The following is a 19,542-nucleotide window of genomic DNA, read 5'->3' as shown; positions in this document are numbered from 1 at the left end:
CTGACCTTAAATGATAGTCCACGTATATCTGACCTTCATTTAAATATGTTGGCGAATCTATGATGCCGACAATCATTGCATAGCTGTAATGTTTTCATTCATTGGTACTAGTTTGACTAATTGTTGTATGTATGAAACATCCAATGATGTATTATCAATCTTGTAGTTTGAGTAAAATTCGCTCATTTTTCTTCCATTGATCAATTTCTTTGTTCATCAGATTTTTTGTTCAAATAACATTCAGTAGATTTTCTTTCCAATGACATTTTGCACTAAATCAAATGCGATCAAATTATCAAATTTTGCACCAAAAGTGAGTTGTTAACATTTAGTATATTTCCTTTCCGGAATGGTATCAAATGTGTTTGTTTCAAACTGTTTGAATAAGTAATTAATTTGATTCAATTAGTAAATGGGAGCTAATAAAGTACCCCACTGGAACACATTTATGGAATATTTGCCTGTGAGATTTGTAATGTCTTGCATTTTGTCGATAATTGAATTCTACTCTACGCTTGTTCATCTTAGCATATACACCTTTGTCTTGTGTATCAACACATACATCTACTTTCTGTTAGCATCTGGTGTATGATATGATTTTTAAGTCTTCACATTACATTATGTGGTCACATGGCAAATGATTAGTGCTTTTGAGACTAGAAGGGTTAATAAACGAATATGATACAGTATTTATCTAATCATCATATTAGGATGTAAATTTGTTTTCTGTTTGTTGACCCTATTCATTGCCAGAGGCAGGACTGACACTGCAACACATAACAGGCATAAAAGGGGATGGTCCACCTTACAATTATTATAGGTAAACCAATAAGTTGTTATCACATTGATGAGTTGAAGATAACTCTATCACAGTCATATCACATATGACCTGTCCAGTAATATACAATAAACGCGAAGACACACAAAGAGAGCCTTGGTATGCTAGGAATCATGTCATAATAGTTTGTATTTCTTCATGAAAAATCTCAAACATTCACACATTATATAGTCCTTTATCAAACTCCATAGTTTGATAGACATACAATGATCATTCACATCAGAAAACAATGATAGAACAAGAAAATCTGCTCAATATTTTGGTCAAAAATTCATAATCTGAAGGGTTCTGTCATGTCGTAAGATATCTAGAAAAGAGATACTTACAGAATATTTTTCAAAGGAACTTTATAAAGATTCATAAAATACTTTGATCATCTAATGCAAAACCTTTAAATTCCTTTCAAAACATTTGAAAAGATCTTGTAATAATACAGTGCGTATATGAGGAAAAATTACTTGAATGAACGTTTTTCTTTCATTGTTTTAAGTGACAGCTTATAATGTTATGATGCATATGCTGCTAATCTACAGTAACAAAAACATAATGAAATCATTATCTGTCAATGGTAAGATATACTTTCCTTGTGAAAGGAGTAATACATGCACCAAACTAATTCAATCCAAAAAAAACTTGCGAAATTTAAAGCCTTTGCATCCGCATTTGCCACAGATGGTTTCGCATCATAATGAATACATGATCAGACAATGCTAGCTTAGATTGTCTCAAGTTGGAAAGCCAGGTACTAAGTAAAGCCTTATAACATTCTCATTTATGAAAGTTGAAGGATCAACAGCAAATTACATGTTTTCGATATTTACGCGGGAGGGGAATTATCTCTGATGGCTCCTGTGGACTACATTTTACTGATAAATCGAACTACACTGTACTGTATAAAAGACAGGCCTTGGGGTAAATGATTATTAAAATACACAAGCAAGCTAAAGCTAGGGTAATCATTTACAAAGCTCTTTAGAAGCCCAACGGGACGTTATGTGATATGCGCTATACAAGAACTGAATATTATTATTATTTTTTCAAACATCAAATACAAGTTTGATCTCTGAATCAAATTAAGATTAATTTGAAGGAAAAGGGGCAAGTAAAACAGTTATAGCAGATGGGAACATGGTCTCCATTTTTTTTACTTTTAAATTAAGTTGAATGATTCAAATCTGAGAATTGTTTCATGAAACTGTCATAAGTACAAGTTCACAGACATCCCAATGAAATGCACATTAATAATAAAACACACTTTCTTTGCTATGGCTTGTCAGCGAACTTACATGTATACTTACGAAAGTTTCATGAAACAATGCCATGATGTTTATATCAAAAGTTAATCGAATGATGGTATAGTGGTTGCATGTTTAATATCACTTACACGTTGTGAATATCAACATCCCAAGCGACATATATATATATAGAATTTAGTTGAATATCATCACTTCTTGTCCAGAGCAATGATAGCAAAGTCCTTATCTGTGAGGTTGAGTAGGAGACTGCCAGCGTTGAGGTACACACGATTCTGAGAGTTGGCAATCTGCGGAAGAGAGAGAGAGAGAGAGAGAGAGAGAGAGAGAGATGGAGGCGATTAAAAGGCTGAGCAGTCAATCATATACAGTCAAACCTGTCTACAGCGACCGCCCAAGGGAAGCACAAAAAGTGGTCTTTGTAGACAGGTTCCTTTAGTACATGTTTCAATGAGAAACCATTTTCAAGGGTAACAAAAAATGTGCTTGTTGTAGACAGGTGGTCACTAAAGCAGGTTTGACTGTATATTAATCACAACGTCGAGAGGTGGAGCAATGGTAGAGAGGTGAGGTGGGGGGGGGGGGGGGGTGGGACTGGTAGAGGAATGGTAGAGGTACAGAGAGTTTGAGATTTTGGAAAGGAACAGCGAGTGTCAATTTCATAACTAGACAGGTCAGAGTGGTGAAATACAGAGAGGCCCAAGAGGGCTATGGGGAGGTCCAGGATTTTGCATTTTAACAAAAACTAAAATATTTATTCCAAAAAAATATCTCACCGTTCTGGCAATACTCTGTGCTGCTCTGATCTTCCTCAGTTGAAGGTAGCCAGGGTTTGATGAGATGGCCTCTCCCAAGTAAATCACAAGAAAATAGTCAAGGAATACAACAAAATCTCACAGAAAATACAAATATGTAATGAGAAAACTTACTACTAGTAAATTTCTGAAGCTCTTTGGAAGCGCATAGAGACTAAGTAGTAAAAGCTATACTTTTTTTTTTATTATGGACTATTATTACTACTAATATTATACGTAGAACAAGGAATAACAAGTGCATGTATGCAGTCTGATATCTCCAATTTGAATCTATTTTTAGGACTGCATTTCATTATGAGCATCATAGATGTTAAAAGGTAACATCAAAATATCTGGCACGTTTGGATACCCATGGAACAAGAGATCACTTTTACAAAGTTTCATTCTAATGTATTATCACAACTACATATTAGTGTTAGGTACTTAGGTTTGTTGAGCAAATGGAATAAAGAATTGGATGTACGTACCACTGTGCACTTTCAAATAGCATCCAATCTTTATGAATAATAATAATTCTGCTTTTATATAGCGCTTAATACATCCATGATGTCTCTAAGCGCTTCACAGATATACTATTACCCTGGTCATTGGATTCAATACTTGAAAAAAACACTGTGTGCACAATTTCCACTCCCTGGGGAGCATTCCAGCCAGGCGTTACTTGACGCCGGGTACCCATTTTAACACCTGGTTGGAGAGTAGCAAGTGTAGGTTAATATCTTGCCAAAGGATACTAGTGCCGTGTCGGGATTCGAACCCTTGACCTTCGCATCTCCAGTCAAGCACCTTAAACCACTCGACCACGACACTCCTACATTTAGTTTATAGTCATCAGATTACCAAAGATGTTTGTGATCACGGAGCCAGCCAAGGATTCCCAGACAGACCCTTCTGGATTCCAACCCACAGTCTCCCCGTCCTGACTGACCAAACAAAACAAATGCTTACTAGCAACAGGGGTGGGGGTGGCGTCCAACAGGAAACTGGATGTCCCAAGACTTTCCTGAAAGACTCATTTTGTCCAACCCCTCTCCCTGCCACATAGCAAGATCTTTTCCCGCTTCCTAACTTTCTTGGTGACCCAACCCACTCTGTCCCATCCTGAGATGGAGCTACGGAACACCGCAGGATCTCTAGCGGTGGCAGCTCACATCCCGTATCAGATGGTGTCCTGTCCGTCTGGGTTTACAATGAAAGACCACCGAGGGAAACCCGGTGTCCGGCATCCTACAAGGGACGTCCAAGGACACCAAGGTTAGGGTCAATCATCAAGATTACAGACGGTCCCCCTCAAGGCATTATGATTACTCTGGTTTCTCAGGGGATTACCAGAAGAGTCTCTCTAAGATCTTAGGAACTGGCATCACATATTGGGGATAATCATCATTTGACTGTGACTGCGCAATGTCTCAGGTCAATGTGGTACTGGACCCCGTTTCATAAACCTTGTTATCAATAACAAATGCCAAGATTCTGCGACAAATTTGCTCTCAGCCAATCAAATGCAAAGATTTCAGTAGCTTTTAACAGTGATTGAAACTTGTTATTGATAACAAGGTTATGAAACAGGGGCCAGATGTTCAAACACTTGACCATTAACCAACGCTTTGAATTTGTCCGTTTTAAAATGAATGGATTGAGCAAACAAGCTTGTTAAAAAGGATATCATTACGGCAGATTCTGCCTCTCCTTCTGCCTGGACGACCTTCTGTTGTCTCTCTTGGACGGCCCTCTCGACCAGGAACATGGCCCTCTGTGCCTCCTGCTGGGCTACCTGCTTAGACTCTACCGCTGCTGTATAGTCGGCACCTATAAGGGTTAAAAATACAAAAGGGAACAAAGATGCTCGGTAACATTGCTTAACGGAGAGCTCTAAACCACTTAAAGATAAAGATGAGTTCTGGTCATGCAATTGCATTGTGAAAGAAACGTTGTGGAATCGATCAAAAAAGGTTGATCATCTAGCATATAAGTATCGGTGTGTACTGCAAGGTTCTGGAATCATCAAAATGGTAAGAAATTTGGCCCAGTCTTGGTAAAGTTACAAGCTCTGTACACAGAAATATGTATATGGGACTACACAAACATATGATTTTTATGACGTTACATGCCATATTTCGAATATTAAGGCATTTGAAGAGCCATGCTTTTCAGGTAACACTTTTTATCTGACGTTATTCCACACTAGCATAATGATAACGCTCACAAATTATTTTTCACTCTTCCCAGAACTCAAACTTGTCTTTAAGCTTGATTAAAATATTTAGGATCTGTTTGCAACTTCAACATTGCAAGTTTTTAGGCGCAATGAATCTAAACCAGCAGATTGCTACATCAATTTGGTGTATGTGGTACATATACACACAAGACGACTGGCGTTCCCCCGAAAAAATCATCTTTTTAAATTTAAGATTCTTGATCTTTACAGCCCCCTCTAAAAAGGGACAAATTGTTCATTTTTGTTTTGTTTTTGTTTTAATACTTTGATGTAAGTTCTGATAAATGTGATATAAGTGAACTGTAAGCGAACCCATACTGCTGATACTACATGTAGTAATCAAACAAATTAATACAGGAAATGTTGTTAAATTTCTAGAATACAGAGACATCATGTAACACAAGCTAAACTAATACTGTTCATCATCATTATCTTCAGACTTAGACCTGGGAGGTGTTTCACAAAGACTAAGATCTACTTTAAGTTGGACTTAACTATGGCAGGCTGTTTATGCCACTGTTTGCTCTCGCCATTTACTGGCATTGGTCTCTCAAGGGATGTACAAATCATGGTCACAAATAATAATAATAATAATAATAGTGGATTCTTGTGTAGCGCTCATGTCAGTCAGATTCGACCCTCCTGGCGCTCCCGATTATTACCCTAGCTTTAGCATGGCTGCCATACGGCGCTCTAGCATTTCAAGGAATACATTCCTACCAGGTACCCTGTATTTATTTTTTTTTGATAGTTCATTATTTAATAATTTTTTTATCTAAAGATCATAATTGGGAAACCAATGGTGAGAGCAACCAGTGGCATGAAAGGCCTGCCATAGATAGTAAAGTCCAACTTAAAGTTGATCTTAGTCTTTGAGAAACACCCCCTGGACTTCAAGAGAATGCAGACATCCAGAGACAAAGAGAAGTAGGGAAAGTGATAGAGAGGGTGAAAGAGTGTGGGGGAGGGAGAGAGAGAGAGAGAGAATGAGAGAGAGAGAGAAAGAGAGAAAGAGAGTGAAAGAGAGAGAGAGAGAGAGAGAGAGAGGGGGGGGGGGGGGTGGTCTTACCAAAGCTGAGTTCAGTGATAGATACATCATCCAGGATGAGGCCAAAATCACTGGCTCTGTCGGTCAGCTGCTTCCTGATCATCAAACTCACCTGGTAAAAAAGAAGAAAATAAAATCAAAGACTTTAAACTTTATAGACACATATTATATCATGATTCCCAGCAATTAATGAATGTCAAAGTCCCTGTTTATTCCACCGATAGGGTCTAATATTCAAAGATCACTCTAAGTCAACCTCATAATATCACCAGTCCATCAATGAATAGTACTTGCAGGCACTAAAAAGGGTATGCAGCCAACCATCCAGTGGATACGCCATTGATTTTCTGAAATTCCCTTACTTCCCCCACTGGAACAAAAGGACTCATGTTTCTATTTTTGGGGTAGTTTTTGAGGATAGATGAAAGCCCCCTGAAAGTGAATGTATTTCAAGACAGTGCCCAACATCGTAATCTTGTCCACATAAACGCTGTGTACTATGACTCCAGACAGAAACTTACATTCTGAATTTAAAGGCCCACTGCACTACTGGTAGCTACTTGCGCCCTCTATATAACAAACAATGCCTTATCGGTGACCATTGGTCCCCCATGATCCTCTTTTTCTTATGTTAACTGAGGGCTGAGTTGATGAGATAACCACCTGTCCAGTGACCTTGCAGAGCGGTCTAATCCCTTCTGTAAACTACGGCAGATAAGCTTTAAGTCAATGATAGTAAAATCATAACCACAAAGCTCAGATGAGAATTCAAAAACTTCATGTCAAATTAAAGATACCGTATATCAAATTTTTAACAAAACAGTTTCCCTGTTGATTCATTAAGTCTATCTAATTGAAAGGGGGAAAAATGGTAATACTAAACTTAGGGACTTGATGTATGAAGCCAAACTAACATTTCTGAAATGACATTCAGGAGATATTGCAAGTGATGCTCATGACACTTGTACATGAGCCAAAGGTAGTGCTGTAGCCGAACCGCCGAACCGAACCGAAGTTCGCCGAACATGGCACTTCCGAACCGAACGCAAAGGCCTGGTTCGGATGTTCGGCAGAAAAATGTAAACCATTTTGCAAGCTAATAAACTTGTCATTTTGTACCTAATTTTCATGTCATGATTGCTCATTTTATATTTACTTTTTTCCCATTTTTCGCCTTTGTGATTTATGCCTATCCAGTGGTGGGCGCAACTTCACTGGCGCCATTTAAATCCCAAATCCTAACCACGCTACGTCGCGATCGCAAGCCATAAACAAGAATACATGTGCGTGATCAAAACAAGTTCAGCTCAAACCCATTCAAAAAAAAAAAATAATTGTAACCATATCGGACAAATTTTACAATATAAATAATGAAATAAATAAATATTATAGTATGGTATTTATTTATTTAGGAAAAATAGGGCTTTTATATTTTTCCTATTGAAAATAAAAACTTATAAAAAACAGTTATTGACGAGCCTGAGTCTCTATTATTCAAGATGGCAGCTTTCATGACTCTAACATTAGACAAGACCCGTCTCGGAAAATCTTTTATCATTTATTGACAAATTGAAAACATGATTCTTTTAAAATTGAAAATAAAACACGATTCAAGACGGAAATACGAATGTAAGTAGTATTTTTCTTCACAAATAATTACGTTTAGAGCAGTTTTTTAATGTGAAATTCGTGCTAGTCGGAAGCAGTGTGCAGAAGTCCTCCGGGCTGGTCGGCCCCAGCAGGGCGGCCAGCCCGCCCAGTGCCGACCGCCGTGGCTATAACGCTGCTTGCTATTGTTCTACCGAACCCCGAACCGAACCAAGTTCGGGTGAAAAATTACCGAACTCTGCCGAACCGAACCGAACACAAACATAGCGTCCGACTTACAGCACTAGCCAAAGGTATGCTATTTCTATATTACACTTTAACCATTCAATCCAAAATATATTCTTGAATTTCATTCACAGAACCCATCTTCTACATGTACTTATAGACTGGAAATTAAATACCACCTACACAAGAATTAGAAGAGTCGTTTTCTCTGAAGCTAGGTTTTCACTGGTGTTTTTCTTCACTGTGAAACTGCAATAAGTATTACAAATATTAGTAAACAAAAGGCGTTTCCTTATCAGCTCGAGATTCGACCTCGAAACTTGAAACTCGTCCTTGAGAAATTAGCTCAAGATATTTTGCTCAGCGTTCGCGCACAGTGCAAGTCTTTCTGGTGAAAACGCACCGGGCACATAGCGGGATGTTTTGCCAAATAGTGGGATATTTTGCAAACTATCCCAAGATATCTTGGGATGATTATCCCGACCAAATATCCCGCTAATTGCAACTTTGGGCTGATGAAGACGCAAATTAACTGGATAATTTGCGATTGGGATAGTTAAAATAGCGGGATATTTGGCAATCTCAAGCTGATGGAGACAGGCCTTATGAGAGAGAGACGAAGAAAAGAAAACCTACCTGCTGACGTTGTGTGATCAGCTGTGACGCGTTGAACTTTGCGACCACGCCCTTGAGCACCTCGTTACAGATAGAGGGCAGTACCCTCTCGTCATAATCTGTGCCAAGTTGCTGTAGGATCTTGGGAAGATCAGCGGCGACTGGTCTGAAGAGGACACGCAGTGTGATGTTCACCATCTGCAAATCTGAACGATCAAGAGCAAAATATAGTTGTATCTATCGCAAGTTCAAGGATGATAATTCTTATCCATCATCCAAATTTGTTTCTTATCTGTAAATCTGAAAGATCAGTTACAAAATCGTAGCACCTGTAGCAAGTTTTAGGAAGAATGTTCTCATAATAATCACCACTAAGCAATTTTTATTCAAAAGTTTGTATCATTTTGGGACAGCTACATGTTGAATTTCGGATCCATGAAGATTATTCTAACACAAACCAGACCTACCAGACGATCTGGCCTACCAAAAATGTCAAGTACCTGTACCCCCATCCCTAACTGTCCTAAGAACAAAGTACAGTAAAAGCAATTGTTCATAGATACATCTGCTAAACCTGCACAAACAGAGATTCGGCGTGAATAAAATGTCAAGACAGTTGCTTCTTTGTCTGCTTTGCTCAATCGCTAAAAGACCATCAACTTCAAAATATGATGGGCAGAATTTTTATTACAACAAATTTGAGGAAGAAAGGTACATGAGGACTTCGGTGAGGTTTAACCAAATGTAAACTCATAGTATATCAAAATGGTTGCTACTCTGTCTGACAAAAAAAAAAATTCTAAAGATTGAGGAAGAGGGGTAAATGAAGGCCTATGGAAAAAAGGATTGTCTGGCAATGAATGGACCTGGGAGGATCTAGTGTCCACACTCCACAATATTTATCATCACGTGTTACTGATTCGGCCGGCAAATCTGAACCTCTGAACTAGACAGTGCCTCATCAAATATGAACGGATTTTGATGACAAACCTTTGCTTCCGGTAGGTGATGATATCCTCCTTGGCTTAGCTCTGATGTCAAAGATGGTGGGCCACTGGAACCAAGGAATTCTGAAATGAAGACCTTCAGCATACACTGCATCCTGGACTCCACCAATCCTGCTAAATATCACAGATCTGTGACCACCATCAACTGTAGAAAGAAACAGAAATGATAAGAATAAATAGCTGCACATAGAATCCTTGTAGAGCCTTTTTACTTGCTCTGTACACTCGGCACTTGACAAGCACAAGGTACGATAATGCGCCAACGGCGGAGTGTACTATACTGGAAGAAGAAGAAGAAGAAGAAGAAATGGTCAAAGCTACATGAACATCCACTTGTCATAAACATCACAAAGTCAAGTTTATGGAGCAGCATTTGAAGTAAAGGGAGACTAGTAATGTCTCAAGAGCTGAATCATTGGGCATTCTTTTTGCTGTCCTATATTAGTATAACATTTAGCGTACCGGTACATGTTTTTTTTCTTCCCCTAATAGAAATTAGTTTAGTATACAATATCCACACACAGAGTTCGCTGAGTTAAGCGTACTCCCTGCGTTCGTGCCTTTTTACACTCAGCGCTATTATCATAAAGCAAGAATCAATTTCAAATTGACAATAAAAAAAACAGTTTTTTTGTGGGGTATACCTGGTGTCTTTGCATTTCAGCCGGAACCAAAGTCACTAGAGAACTCCGAAGCCAGTGTGTAAATTGTAATGTTCGTCGGGTATAAACGGGAAGGGGTGATTTTGACCGCATTTTAGGTTTTGTTTACCTGCCTCTGCATGCGAGAGTTGGCAGTAGGGGCGCTGGTCCGAGAATAAGGATCGTCCACACAACAAGGATCGTCTTTGTTAACGCGGACAGATGTGTAGTGATTCAGCCTGAGCCAATACGGCTCTGGCGGGTATATGCGCGCAAGTCCCGCATTTGGCGACACCCGCGGTAGTTTTCCTGGCCATATCCCATACTGGGTAGGTTAGATTTGGACTGGAACTGTAACCGCGCGACATGCCGTTTGCTGTGTTCCTCTGAGTCTCGGATCTCAACGTAGCTTCGTGGAGCTCCACTCATCGGTGCTTCTTGAGACTTACGTCAAGCAGTTACTTCTACAGCCTATGGTAGGATTGACCCTTAGTATTGTAATTAAGCATATTGCGTAGTTATTTAGGCCCAGTAAGATTATATTCCGCTCCGTCACTACAATGGCGTAATCGGCAGGAGGCCCAGCTGGGCCTATAGCCGGTTCTGCGGCTGAGTCACGGCAGGGAAGGAGCTCGCCGCAACCGGCCAGCTCCCCAGCCGAGCCCTCGGCCGAGTATTGGTTTAGGGAAGATAACTGTCCGCCTTCCAGGGAACCCCCACGTAATTATTATCCTCCTTCTAGGGAATCCCCACCAGGGGGTCAGGGAGATTACAGGTCGCAGGGGCGCCGAGATTGGCCCCCCGTCTGCCGAGGTCGCTTAGTTTTGATGGGAGGACTAGTTGGCATTCCTTTCTCAGGAAATTCACGAGCTATGCGGCGCCGTGCCACTGGAGTCCGAGTGAGTGTTTGGATGTTCTAGGCTGGTGTCTGGAAGGGTCTGCGTCGGATTGTTTTTCCAACCTTAGGGATATGGGCACTAATTCTTATTACCCGATGTTGACAGCGATGGGGCGTCGGTTTGGGGCTACCCGATTTCCGGAGGAGGCCATAGCCGAATTTTGAACGGCTCGCCAACTCCCGGAGGAGTCCCTCTTAGGATGATCCGACCGACTCCAAGCATTGTTCCATGAGGCTTTTGGGTGGGACCGTAGGGGTGACGACACTCAAATGGTGTTGCAACTATGCCAGGGTTGTACGGATAAGGCGGCTGGTTTAACGGCTTTAAATACGGGCCCAAGGTCCATCGAGGAGGCTCTGGATGCCATCAGGTGGGCACAACACACCCAACGTGTAGTGTACGAGAGCGAGCCCCGCCGTTTATATCCAGCTTCTCGGCAGCAGGTGCAGCAGACTTGCATGTACGGTCGGGAGGTGGACAGGTATGATACGGTTGAGGAGCCAGTAATTTATCGTCATAGGCAACCCCATCCCCTGAATCGTTCCCCAACAGTTTCCAAAGGTCGAGATGTTCCCCGTCCGGCTCCTGTGGAGGACCGGGGGAAGGTCACAACGCCTTTTGAAGTTCAGGCCAGGAATGACATTGGCTATTTAAAAGAGGAAGTCGCCAGTCTTAAGACGCATGCGTACAACACCGATTGTATGCTAGAAGAAATACTGAAGACTGTTAAGTCTTTGGAGTTTTCTATGCTTTCCCATGCCCGCCCTCTATCTCCCGTGGCTACTGGTGTTCCGGAAAACCTGGAGGGATCGGAGAGCGAGGCCGATCTCCGATCTGGAAACCGAGAGGCCTACAATCGGTAAATACTGGGGTAGTTAATGTTAGTGACCCGCCTGACTCTTCGGTCGGTCCCTTGGACAAGGTAGTTAATGTTAGTGACCCGCCTGACTCTTCGGTCGGTCCCTTGGACAAGGTAGTTAATGTTAGTGACCCGCCTGACTCTTCGGTCGGTCCCTTTGTCAAGGTAAATAATGTTAGTGACCCGCCTGACTCTTCGGTCGGTCCCTTTGTCCAGGTAGTCGCTAGGACGGCCGTGGTGCCTCCTTCTAGTGGGAAGCGGGTAAGATGTAAGGTTGTTGGGAGTCCAGGGCTCCAGGGTAGTGACCTCTCCCTTTTCCAGCCCACCCACAGGCTCCCATTTTGGATTCCTCGGATCGTGTTTGATCGGGGGAAATAACATGTTTGTCTTAAATATATATATTTTAGTTCACTTTTGTTTACACTGTTTAATTTCATTGTAAATCATCCATTCTGAGTTCCTGAACTTTAAGTGTTGATGTTTTTAAACTGAATGGATAACAATTACATAAAACTGAAAAGTTTCTGCTTCGGTTAGCGGAGTTATCTATGCTGATGGTGTTGTGGGCCTGGGTGCCCTGAATGATATCAGGAACTTGCCGGTAGTGGCTATTGTGCCCCCGGGTGCCAAGTGGCCCAGAAAATGTAATCTTATTTTGTTGAAGTGTTTTCACCTTCTATATCATTTTCCATCTGATTTCAGTGATCTGCTTTTATCATTCTAATACTTCTTATATGCACCGTTTGGACTGCCTGTAGGGAGCCGTTTGGCTCTCATGTGGGATTGCCCAGTTTCTGGACATTGTACCATCCAAACTGAACTTGGGGAATGGGGAGCCATTGGGCTCTTCCCCTTTTCTGCACACTTATTGCCATTCATCGTTTATGTTGATCACTCACACTTTCATGCTCGGTCACCTTGGGAATTTAATGTAATGCCCCGGTTAATCCCTTATGCCTGTGCCAAGACGTTTTGCAATTTGTCATTATGTAATATGTATAACCGGCACGGTAGGGTTAACTGGTATATTTCTGTTTCTTTATGTTCTTGATCCCTGGGACATTTCCGGGACTTGAATCCTATTTAGTAATTAAATATACCAAGCTACAGATGCTAGGATATTTCTGGTTCCCTGAACATTCCTAGGGCCTGGTTTTTAGCATCACTAGCCATAAGTATTTTCTGTTGGAAACGGGCGTTTTTGTAGTTTTGTAGTTTTGTAGTTTTGTAGTTTTTTATATATTTCCCGTACCAAATTTTGGAATACAGTACTTATTAAGGTATGATAAAGGCGCCCGCCCTCTGGAAAGGCCAAGACTTCACCGGTGCTGGCAAGGAGGGTCCTTGACCCATCCACCAGCGGGAACGGCGTGACCCCGCACTGCGGTACGGGAGTAGTTTTAAGTTAGTTTTAGTTTAGTTTTAGTTAGAAGTAGGCTGCAAACTCATTAAGTGGGGAATAATGTAGTGATTCAGCCTGAGCCAATACGGCTCTGGCGGGTATATGCGCGCAAGTCCCGCATTTGGCGACACCCGCGGTAGTTTTCCTGGCCATATCCCATACTGGGTAGGTTAGATTTGGACTGGAACTGTAACCGCCCGACATGCCGTTTGCTGTGTTCCTCTGAGTCTCGGATCTCAACGTAGCTTCGTGGAGCTCCACTCATCGGTGCTTCTTGAGACTTACTTCAAGCAGTTACTTCTACAGCCTATGGTAGGATTGACCCTTAGTATTGTAATTAAGCATATTGCGTAGTTATTTAGGCCCAGTAAGATTATATTCCGCTCCGTCACTACAGATGCGTCCACAAAAATAAGGATCCTCCGCATTTTCGCTGCCGATTCTCATTTCCGATATCCTGTCATACTCAGACTATTCACATTATCACCTAGCCCTAACACTTAAGGCTACTTCCTTTGCATTTTAATGAACAGACCCAATGCCTGCACTAAAAAATCACATTTTTACTAAATTTTTAGATGCCTGGAATGAAAGCACACTCACACTCACACCGAGTCACTCGCAAACTTATCATCTATTCTACATGTTCTAGTATAAGAGGTACTATTCAACTACAGAGTTCTAATTGACTTGATGATTTACTGATGGCAAATTGTGTGGCCACTAGTCCTGCCTGACTCAAAGAATGTGAGTGAATTTTAATCTCCAAAAATATTGAACTGTGAATGTGAACATCAACATGGTGAATCAATCATCAAATTATGTGATCGTGATTGAAAAAGAAAAAAAATAAGAAGTTAAATTTCACCATTGTAAATTGATTCTTTGACTCCATATCCTACTGCTGCAGCACCAATGAGGAATTGAACTCCTTTCCCAAGTCCTGCGGGTCCTTTAGCTAGCCTTCCAAGCAAATCTCCAATTTTCTGGGCCATTTTCTCTGAGCTCGTATAGTTCTAATACACTGCACTGCCACTGTAACTTAATATTAGTCCCACACAGAACGCTTCGCGTGTTGTGCAAGCGATACGCATTTTACACATGGTCACGTAACTGATCCATTATTTGCATGCTGGTACTTCACGCATGCGCACTTTGGTAAATAGTCTTATGTTACAAACTTTTACGATCTCATAAAAAGAGATCAATACAAAAATATAAAAATAAGATGAGTAAAATAATCAAAAATTTAAATTCTGTACATAAAACGTAGAAATAGAAATTAAAAAATCAAATAACGAAATTTGTCTGTTTATCAAGATTTATTTGTTCTAAAAACATTGCAAAAGGGTATTAAAATAAAGACTATTAAAGACAAAAAATCTACAAGATAGTCTTCTTGTCGGAGGATCACTAGATTTCATCATGCCCTAGCATTTTTCATCATTAGGTCTAGAGTATATGGCAATATTGTGGACACTGACGTAGCGTACTACTAAATCCAACCGGGGCAAATGTGAACAAATGATTGTTCCAGGACTCCTTTTTCGCTGGCAACGAGATGATTTGGACCAGTAGTGGTAAAATTGCGGTTCAAGGGTTTTGGGTGCAAAATTTCAATTCAATATTGTTTAAATATTGCCTTCAGAGGTTTATATATGGCAATAGACTTCAATCTAAATTAGCAAAAAGGCAGAAACATATATGCACCAATGTTCAATATGATGTTGCTGTGCATTCGCGACATCTATGATAATTCAACAAATATGTCAATTAGTAGGCAGTTTCTCTGCAAAATTTGTATCATCACGTATTAGTCAAAACATATTCTTTCACATGATAAAAAGCTTCCATTTCATTTTTTTTTAATGGAGGCGTTTCCAAAACTTGTCTATAAATTTAAGGTAGAAAATATGCACCATTTTTTTCCCCAATCAAAGAATTAAAAACAAAAAACCTTTGAGTATAGTTCCCGGATTTGTTTAGACAAAGTGCACCTTTATATATCTTTGTGGTGGGAAACAGAGGCGTCGCTAAAGGGGGGGGGGTGTGGGGTGCGACACCCCCACCTGTCAGGATATTGTCGGTAAAATTGCGCTGCTGTCGGGAAAAATGAGAAAAGGGGGAGAGGGAAAGGGAATGGAAAAAAAGAAAAGGAAAAGAAAGGATAGAGAAGAGAAGAAAGCAGGAGAAAAAAAGAGGAAGAAGACGAACGAAAGGAAAGGAAAGAAAAGAAAGAAAAGGAGAAAAGGGAAAAAGAGAAAAAGGAAACCCCAACAATCAGGGATGGAAGAGAGAAGAGAGGGGATGGGCTCGGTTAAGGGCCTGAGAGAGGAGGGGTGGGTATAAGAGAGAGAGAGAGAGAGAGAGAGGGGGGGGGGGAGGGAGATGTTGGGTGGAGTCGCCATCGTCGACGGAGCAAGAAGAATACGCAGAGATAATGTTGTCTGTGTCGGTATTCTTGCTCGATCCTCGTGTATAATATCAATGCAAACATTTGAAGTCGGTGAGATGTATTTTGTCGGTCAGCCGGCAAATTTTTCCCCCTATACGAATCGTGACTTTTCATTGGACCAGGAAACATTTTTGAAAATTCAGACAATGATTAAGCTCGAGAACGGTACAACGAATCGTCTTCTTTCTCTAATGTAATGAAACATCAAAGCTTCGGCGCTTCGCGCGGAAGGGGGGGGGGGGTGAACTGAAATCAGACAAGGAATACTGAGAGTCGAGAACGGTACAAAATTACTAATCGTCATTTTTCCCTCATAAATTAATTAAACGACAAAGGCTTCCGCGCCTCCCGCGGGAAGGGGGAAACATCCCCCTCACTGCACCACCCAGGCGCGGATCCAGGATTTTTTAGGGGGGGGGGGCCAAATTTGAAATTATGCGAGCCAAATATTGGTACGTAATGGCGACCAACAGTGGCGTAATGCGGGGGGGGGGGATCGGTGCAAGGGGGGCGAGTTTCCCCCTCCCAGGCTTTGAAGTTTCATTATATTATTAGAGAAAGAAGACGATTCGTTGTAGTTTTTTCCCTCCTTGTCTAAATTCAGTCCCCCCTCCCCCTCTTGCGCGAAGCGCGGAAGCTTTGACGTTTAATTAAACTTTTAAAGAAAGAAGACGATTTGTTGTACCGTTCTCGACCCTTTATCCTCGTCTGATTTCAGTTTCCCCCCTCCCGCGCGAAGGGCGGAAGCTTCTACGTTTCACTAAATCATTAGAGAAAGAAAACGATTCGTTGTACAGTTCTCGACTCTTAATCCTCGTCTAAATTCAGTCCCCCCCCCTCCCCCTCCTGCGCGAAGCGCGGAAGCTTCTACGTTGCATTAAATCATTAGAGGAAGAAAACGATTTGTTGTACCGTTCTCGACCCTTTATCCTCGTCTAATTTCAGTTCCCCCCCCCCCCCCCGCGCGAAGGGCGGAAGCTTTTACGTTTCATTAAATCATTAGAGAAAGAAAACAATTCATTGTACAGTTCTCGACTCTTAATCCTCGTCTAAATTCAGTCCCCCCCCCTCCCCCTCCTGCCCGAAGCGCGGAAGCTTTTACGTTTCATTAAATCATTAGAGAAAGAAAACGATTCGTTGTACAGTTTTCGACTCGTAATCCTTGTCTAAAATCAGTCCCCCCCCCCTCCCCTCCTGCGCGAAGCGCGGAAGCTTCTACGTTGCATTACATCACTAGAGAAAGAAGACGATTTGTTGTACCGTTCTCGACTCTTAATCCTCGTCTGAATTCAGTCCCCCCCCCCTCCCGCGCGAAGTGCGGAAGCTCTTACGTTTCATTAAATCATTAGAGGAAGAAAACGATTCGTTGTACAGTTCTCGACTCTTAATCCTTGTCTAAAATTAGTCCCCATCCCCTTCCCCCTCCTGCGCGAAGCGTGGAAGCTTCTACGTTTCATTAAATCATTAGAGAAAGAAGACGATTCGTTGTACAGTTCTTGACTCTTAATCCTCGTCTGAATTCAGGTTTCCCCCTCCCGCGCAAAGTGCCGAATCTTTTAATCTTCATTTAATCGTTAGAGAAGAAGACGATTCATTGTACCGTTCTCGAAAATAAAGCTCATCGGAATTTAGTTCCCCCTCCATCCCGCGCGAAGCGCAGAAGCTATTACGTTTCATTAAATCATTAAAGATTCGTATTACCGTTCTCGCCTCTGAATCCTCGTCTGAATTCAGTCCCCCCCCCCCCCCCACCCCTCCTGCGCGAGGCTTTGACGTTTTATTATTAGAGAAAGAAAACGATGCGTTGTACCGTTCTCTATACTCTTTAATCCTTGTCTGAATTTCAAAGATGTTCTTTGTCTGCTCCTTTTTCTTCCTACGTCCTCTTCCGATTGGAGGGGGACCCCCCCCCCCTGGCTACGCGCCTGCGGTCAGATAAACACATCTTGATACCTTGTCCGACCCCGCAAGCTCAGGGGTTTAAGGCAATAAATTACGATCAGATAAGCATTCAGGGGCCCGCCTTAGGGCCCCTGGTGGGGTCGAGGCGGCGGAGCCGGCCCCGGAAGCTCAGGGGTTTTAGGCGTTTAATAAAGGTCAGATGAGCACATTTTTATGAATACCTTATTATTTTGTGACACTGGCAAGTCACTATTTGGCGTGGGGTACAGGGGGCGGAGCCCCAAAAAATCAGGGGTTTTAGGCATTAAATTACCGTCAGATGATCATCTAAGGGCCCGCAGTAAGGCCCTAGATGGAATCCAGGGGCAAAGCCCCCGGAAGCTTAAGGGTTTTAGGCATTTAATCACGGTCAGATGAGCACATTTTGATGCCTCATTATTTTGTTAACACTGGCAGTTAACTATTCTCACTTTCTTGCTCTCATTCTATTTTATTTCTCTTTGATATACTTTGTCAAGAAAAGTGGGGGGGGGGGAGCTCGAGGCTCTCGATCCCCGCCGTACCTCGGGCCCTGACATGTACGTATCTCAAGAATCATATTTTTTGCCTAGTTGTAAATTTAGGAATTTGTCATTTTTCAACAAACACATACAAACGTATAATTTACTAAAAAGTGAGGAAAAATTTCGGAAATTATGTCATTTCAGCATTATTTGTAATCCACCGTTGTGGAACGAGAAATAAACGACGTTTGAATTTGATTTCCCCCAAGCCCCCCCCCCCCTCTATCAGTACGCCAGTATCTCCTCTTTTCCTTTTTTCTTTCCCTTTCCTTCCTTCTCTCTTATTTTTTTTTGATGGGGGGGGGGGGGGTAAACAGCCTGGGAGGCAAGGCCCTTTCGACCCCCGATCTCCTTCTTCCCTCTTTTCTTTTCTTCTTCCTCTTCTTTCTTTCCCTTTTTCTCCTTTTTCCCTTTCCCTTCTTTTCCTTTCTTCTTTTTTTTTTTTTTTTTTTTTTTTTTTTTTGCGGGGGGGGGGGGGGGGGGGGGGCCAAGGCCGCTCGGCCCCCCCTGGATCCGCGCCTGGCACCACCCCTTAGGGAGAGCGCTTCGCGTGCTCACTACCGCCCTCCCATAAAATAAAATCCTAGCCACGCGCCTCATATTTCGTAGGGAAAATAATTTAGCCCCTGGCCCAGGGTTTATGGGGTAAAATTTGTAAACAATGGCACACTGGCATTAATATATTTGTCGGTAATAATATTGGTGGCTAGTTTTGTCGGTAATTGGTGGCCTCTACACCCCCCCCCCCCCCCACTGAAAAAGGTCTAGCGACGCCCCTGCTTACATGCCCCTCTGAAAACCTGCAGGACTTGCAGAATGTACGCTGCAACCTTATTGTGAGGTTGCTGTAAGCTTACGAACAAGGTCTACAATCTTGATTCGGCTTGCCAAGGGATCGATGATCCTCCCGATGGGATAGAAATCTTAGAACCCAAAGTATTATGTAATACTAAGTATACTACGGACTTTCAGTTTACCAATCACAATAACCAGCCTTCGATCCTCTATTTACTCTTAACCAGTCATGACAAAGATAAAGAGAGTCGAATATTTATCCAGCTCAAACATGGCAAGTGAAGGAAAAGTCCGTATAACCTTGAATGGGGCGCGCGGTTTGCAATGTTATGCCCCCATTCAACCATAGGCCTATCTATCCCGACCGTGTCCTCCCCAACGAAATACCACCGATGACAT

The 19,542-nt window shown here is 41.9% G+C and overlaps 1 protein-coding gene across 1 annotated transcript; it reads right to left on the bottom strand.

Moving 5' to 3' along the window:
- Positions 1-940: 940 nt before the first annotated feature.
- On the bottom strand, positions 941-14,532 carry LOC575755 (prohibitin-2). Its single transcript, XM_030986875.1, has 7 exons — positions 14,297-14,532; positions 9,611-9,772; positions 8,642-8,826; positions 6,194-6,284; positions 4,573-4,715; positions 2,868-2,945; positions 941-2,381 (listed from the first exon to the last, which is right to left on the bottom strand). Exons 1-7 carry the CDS (start codon positions 14,421-14,423, stop codon positions 2,283-2,285), a joined length of 885 nt encoding a protein of 294 aa, XP_030842735.1. The 5' UTR covers positions 14,424-14,532; the 3' UTR covers positions 941-2,282.
- Between the last annotated feature and the right edge of the window lie 5,010 nt (positions 14,533-19,542).

The sequence above is a fragment of the Strongylocentrotus purpuratus genome, unplaced genomic scaffold (assembly GCF_000002235.5).
Source record: "Strongylocentrotus purpuratus isolate Spur 01 unplaced genomic scaffold, Spur_5.0 spur5_scaffold_16, whole genome shotgun sequence".
NCBI classification, from domain to species: domain Eukaryota; kingdom Metazoa; phylum Echinodermata; class Echinoidea; order Camarodonta; family Strongylocentrotidae; genus Strongylocentrotus; species Strongylocentrotus purpuratus.
The sequence above is the reverse complement of the archived record's forward strand: the minus strand, read 5'-3'. Positions and strand labels throughout refer to the sequence as shown.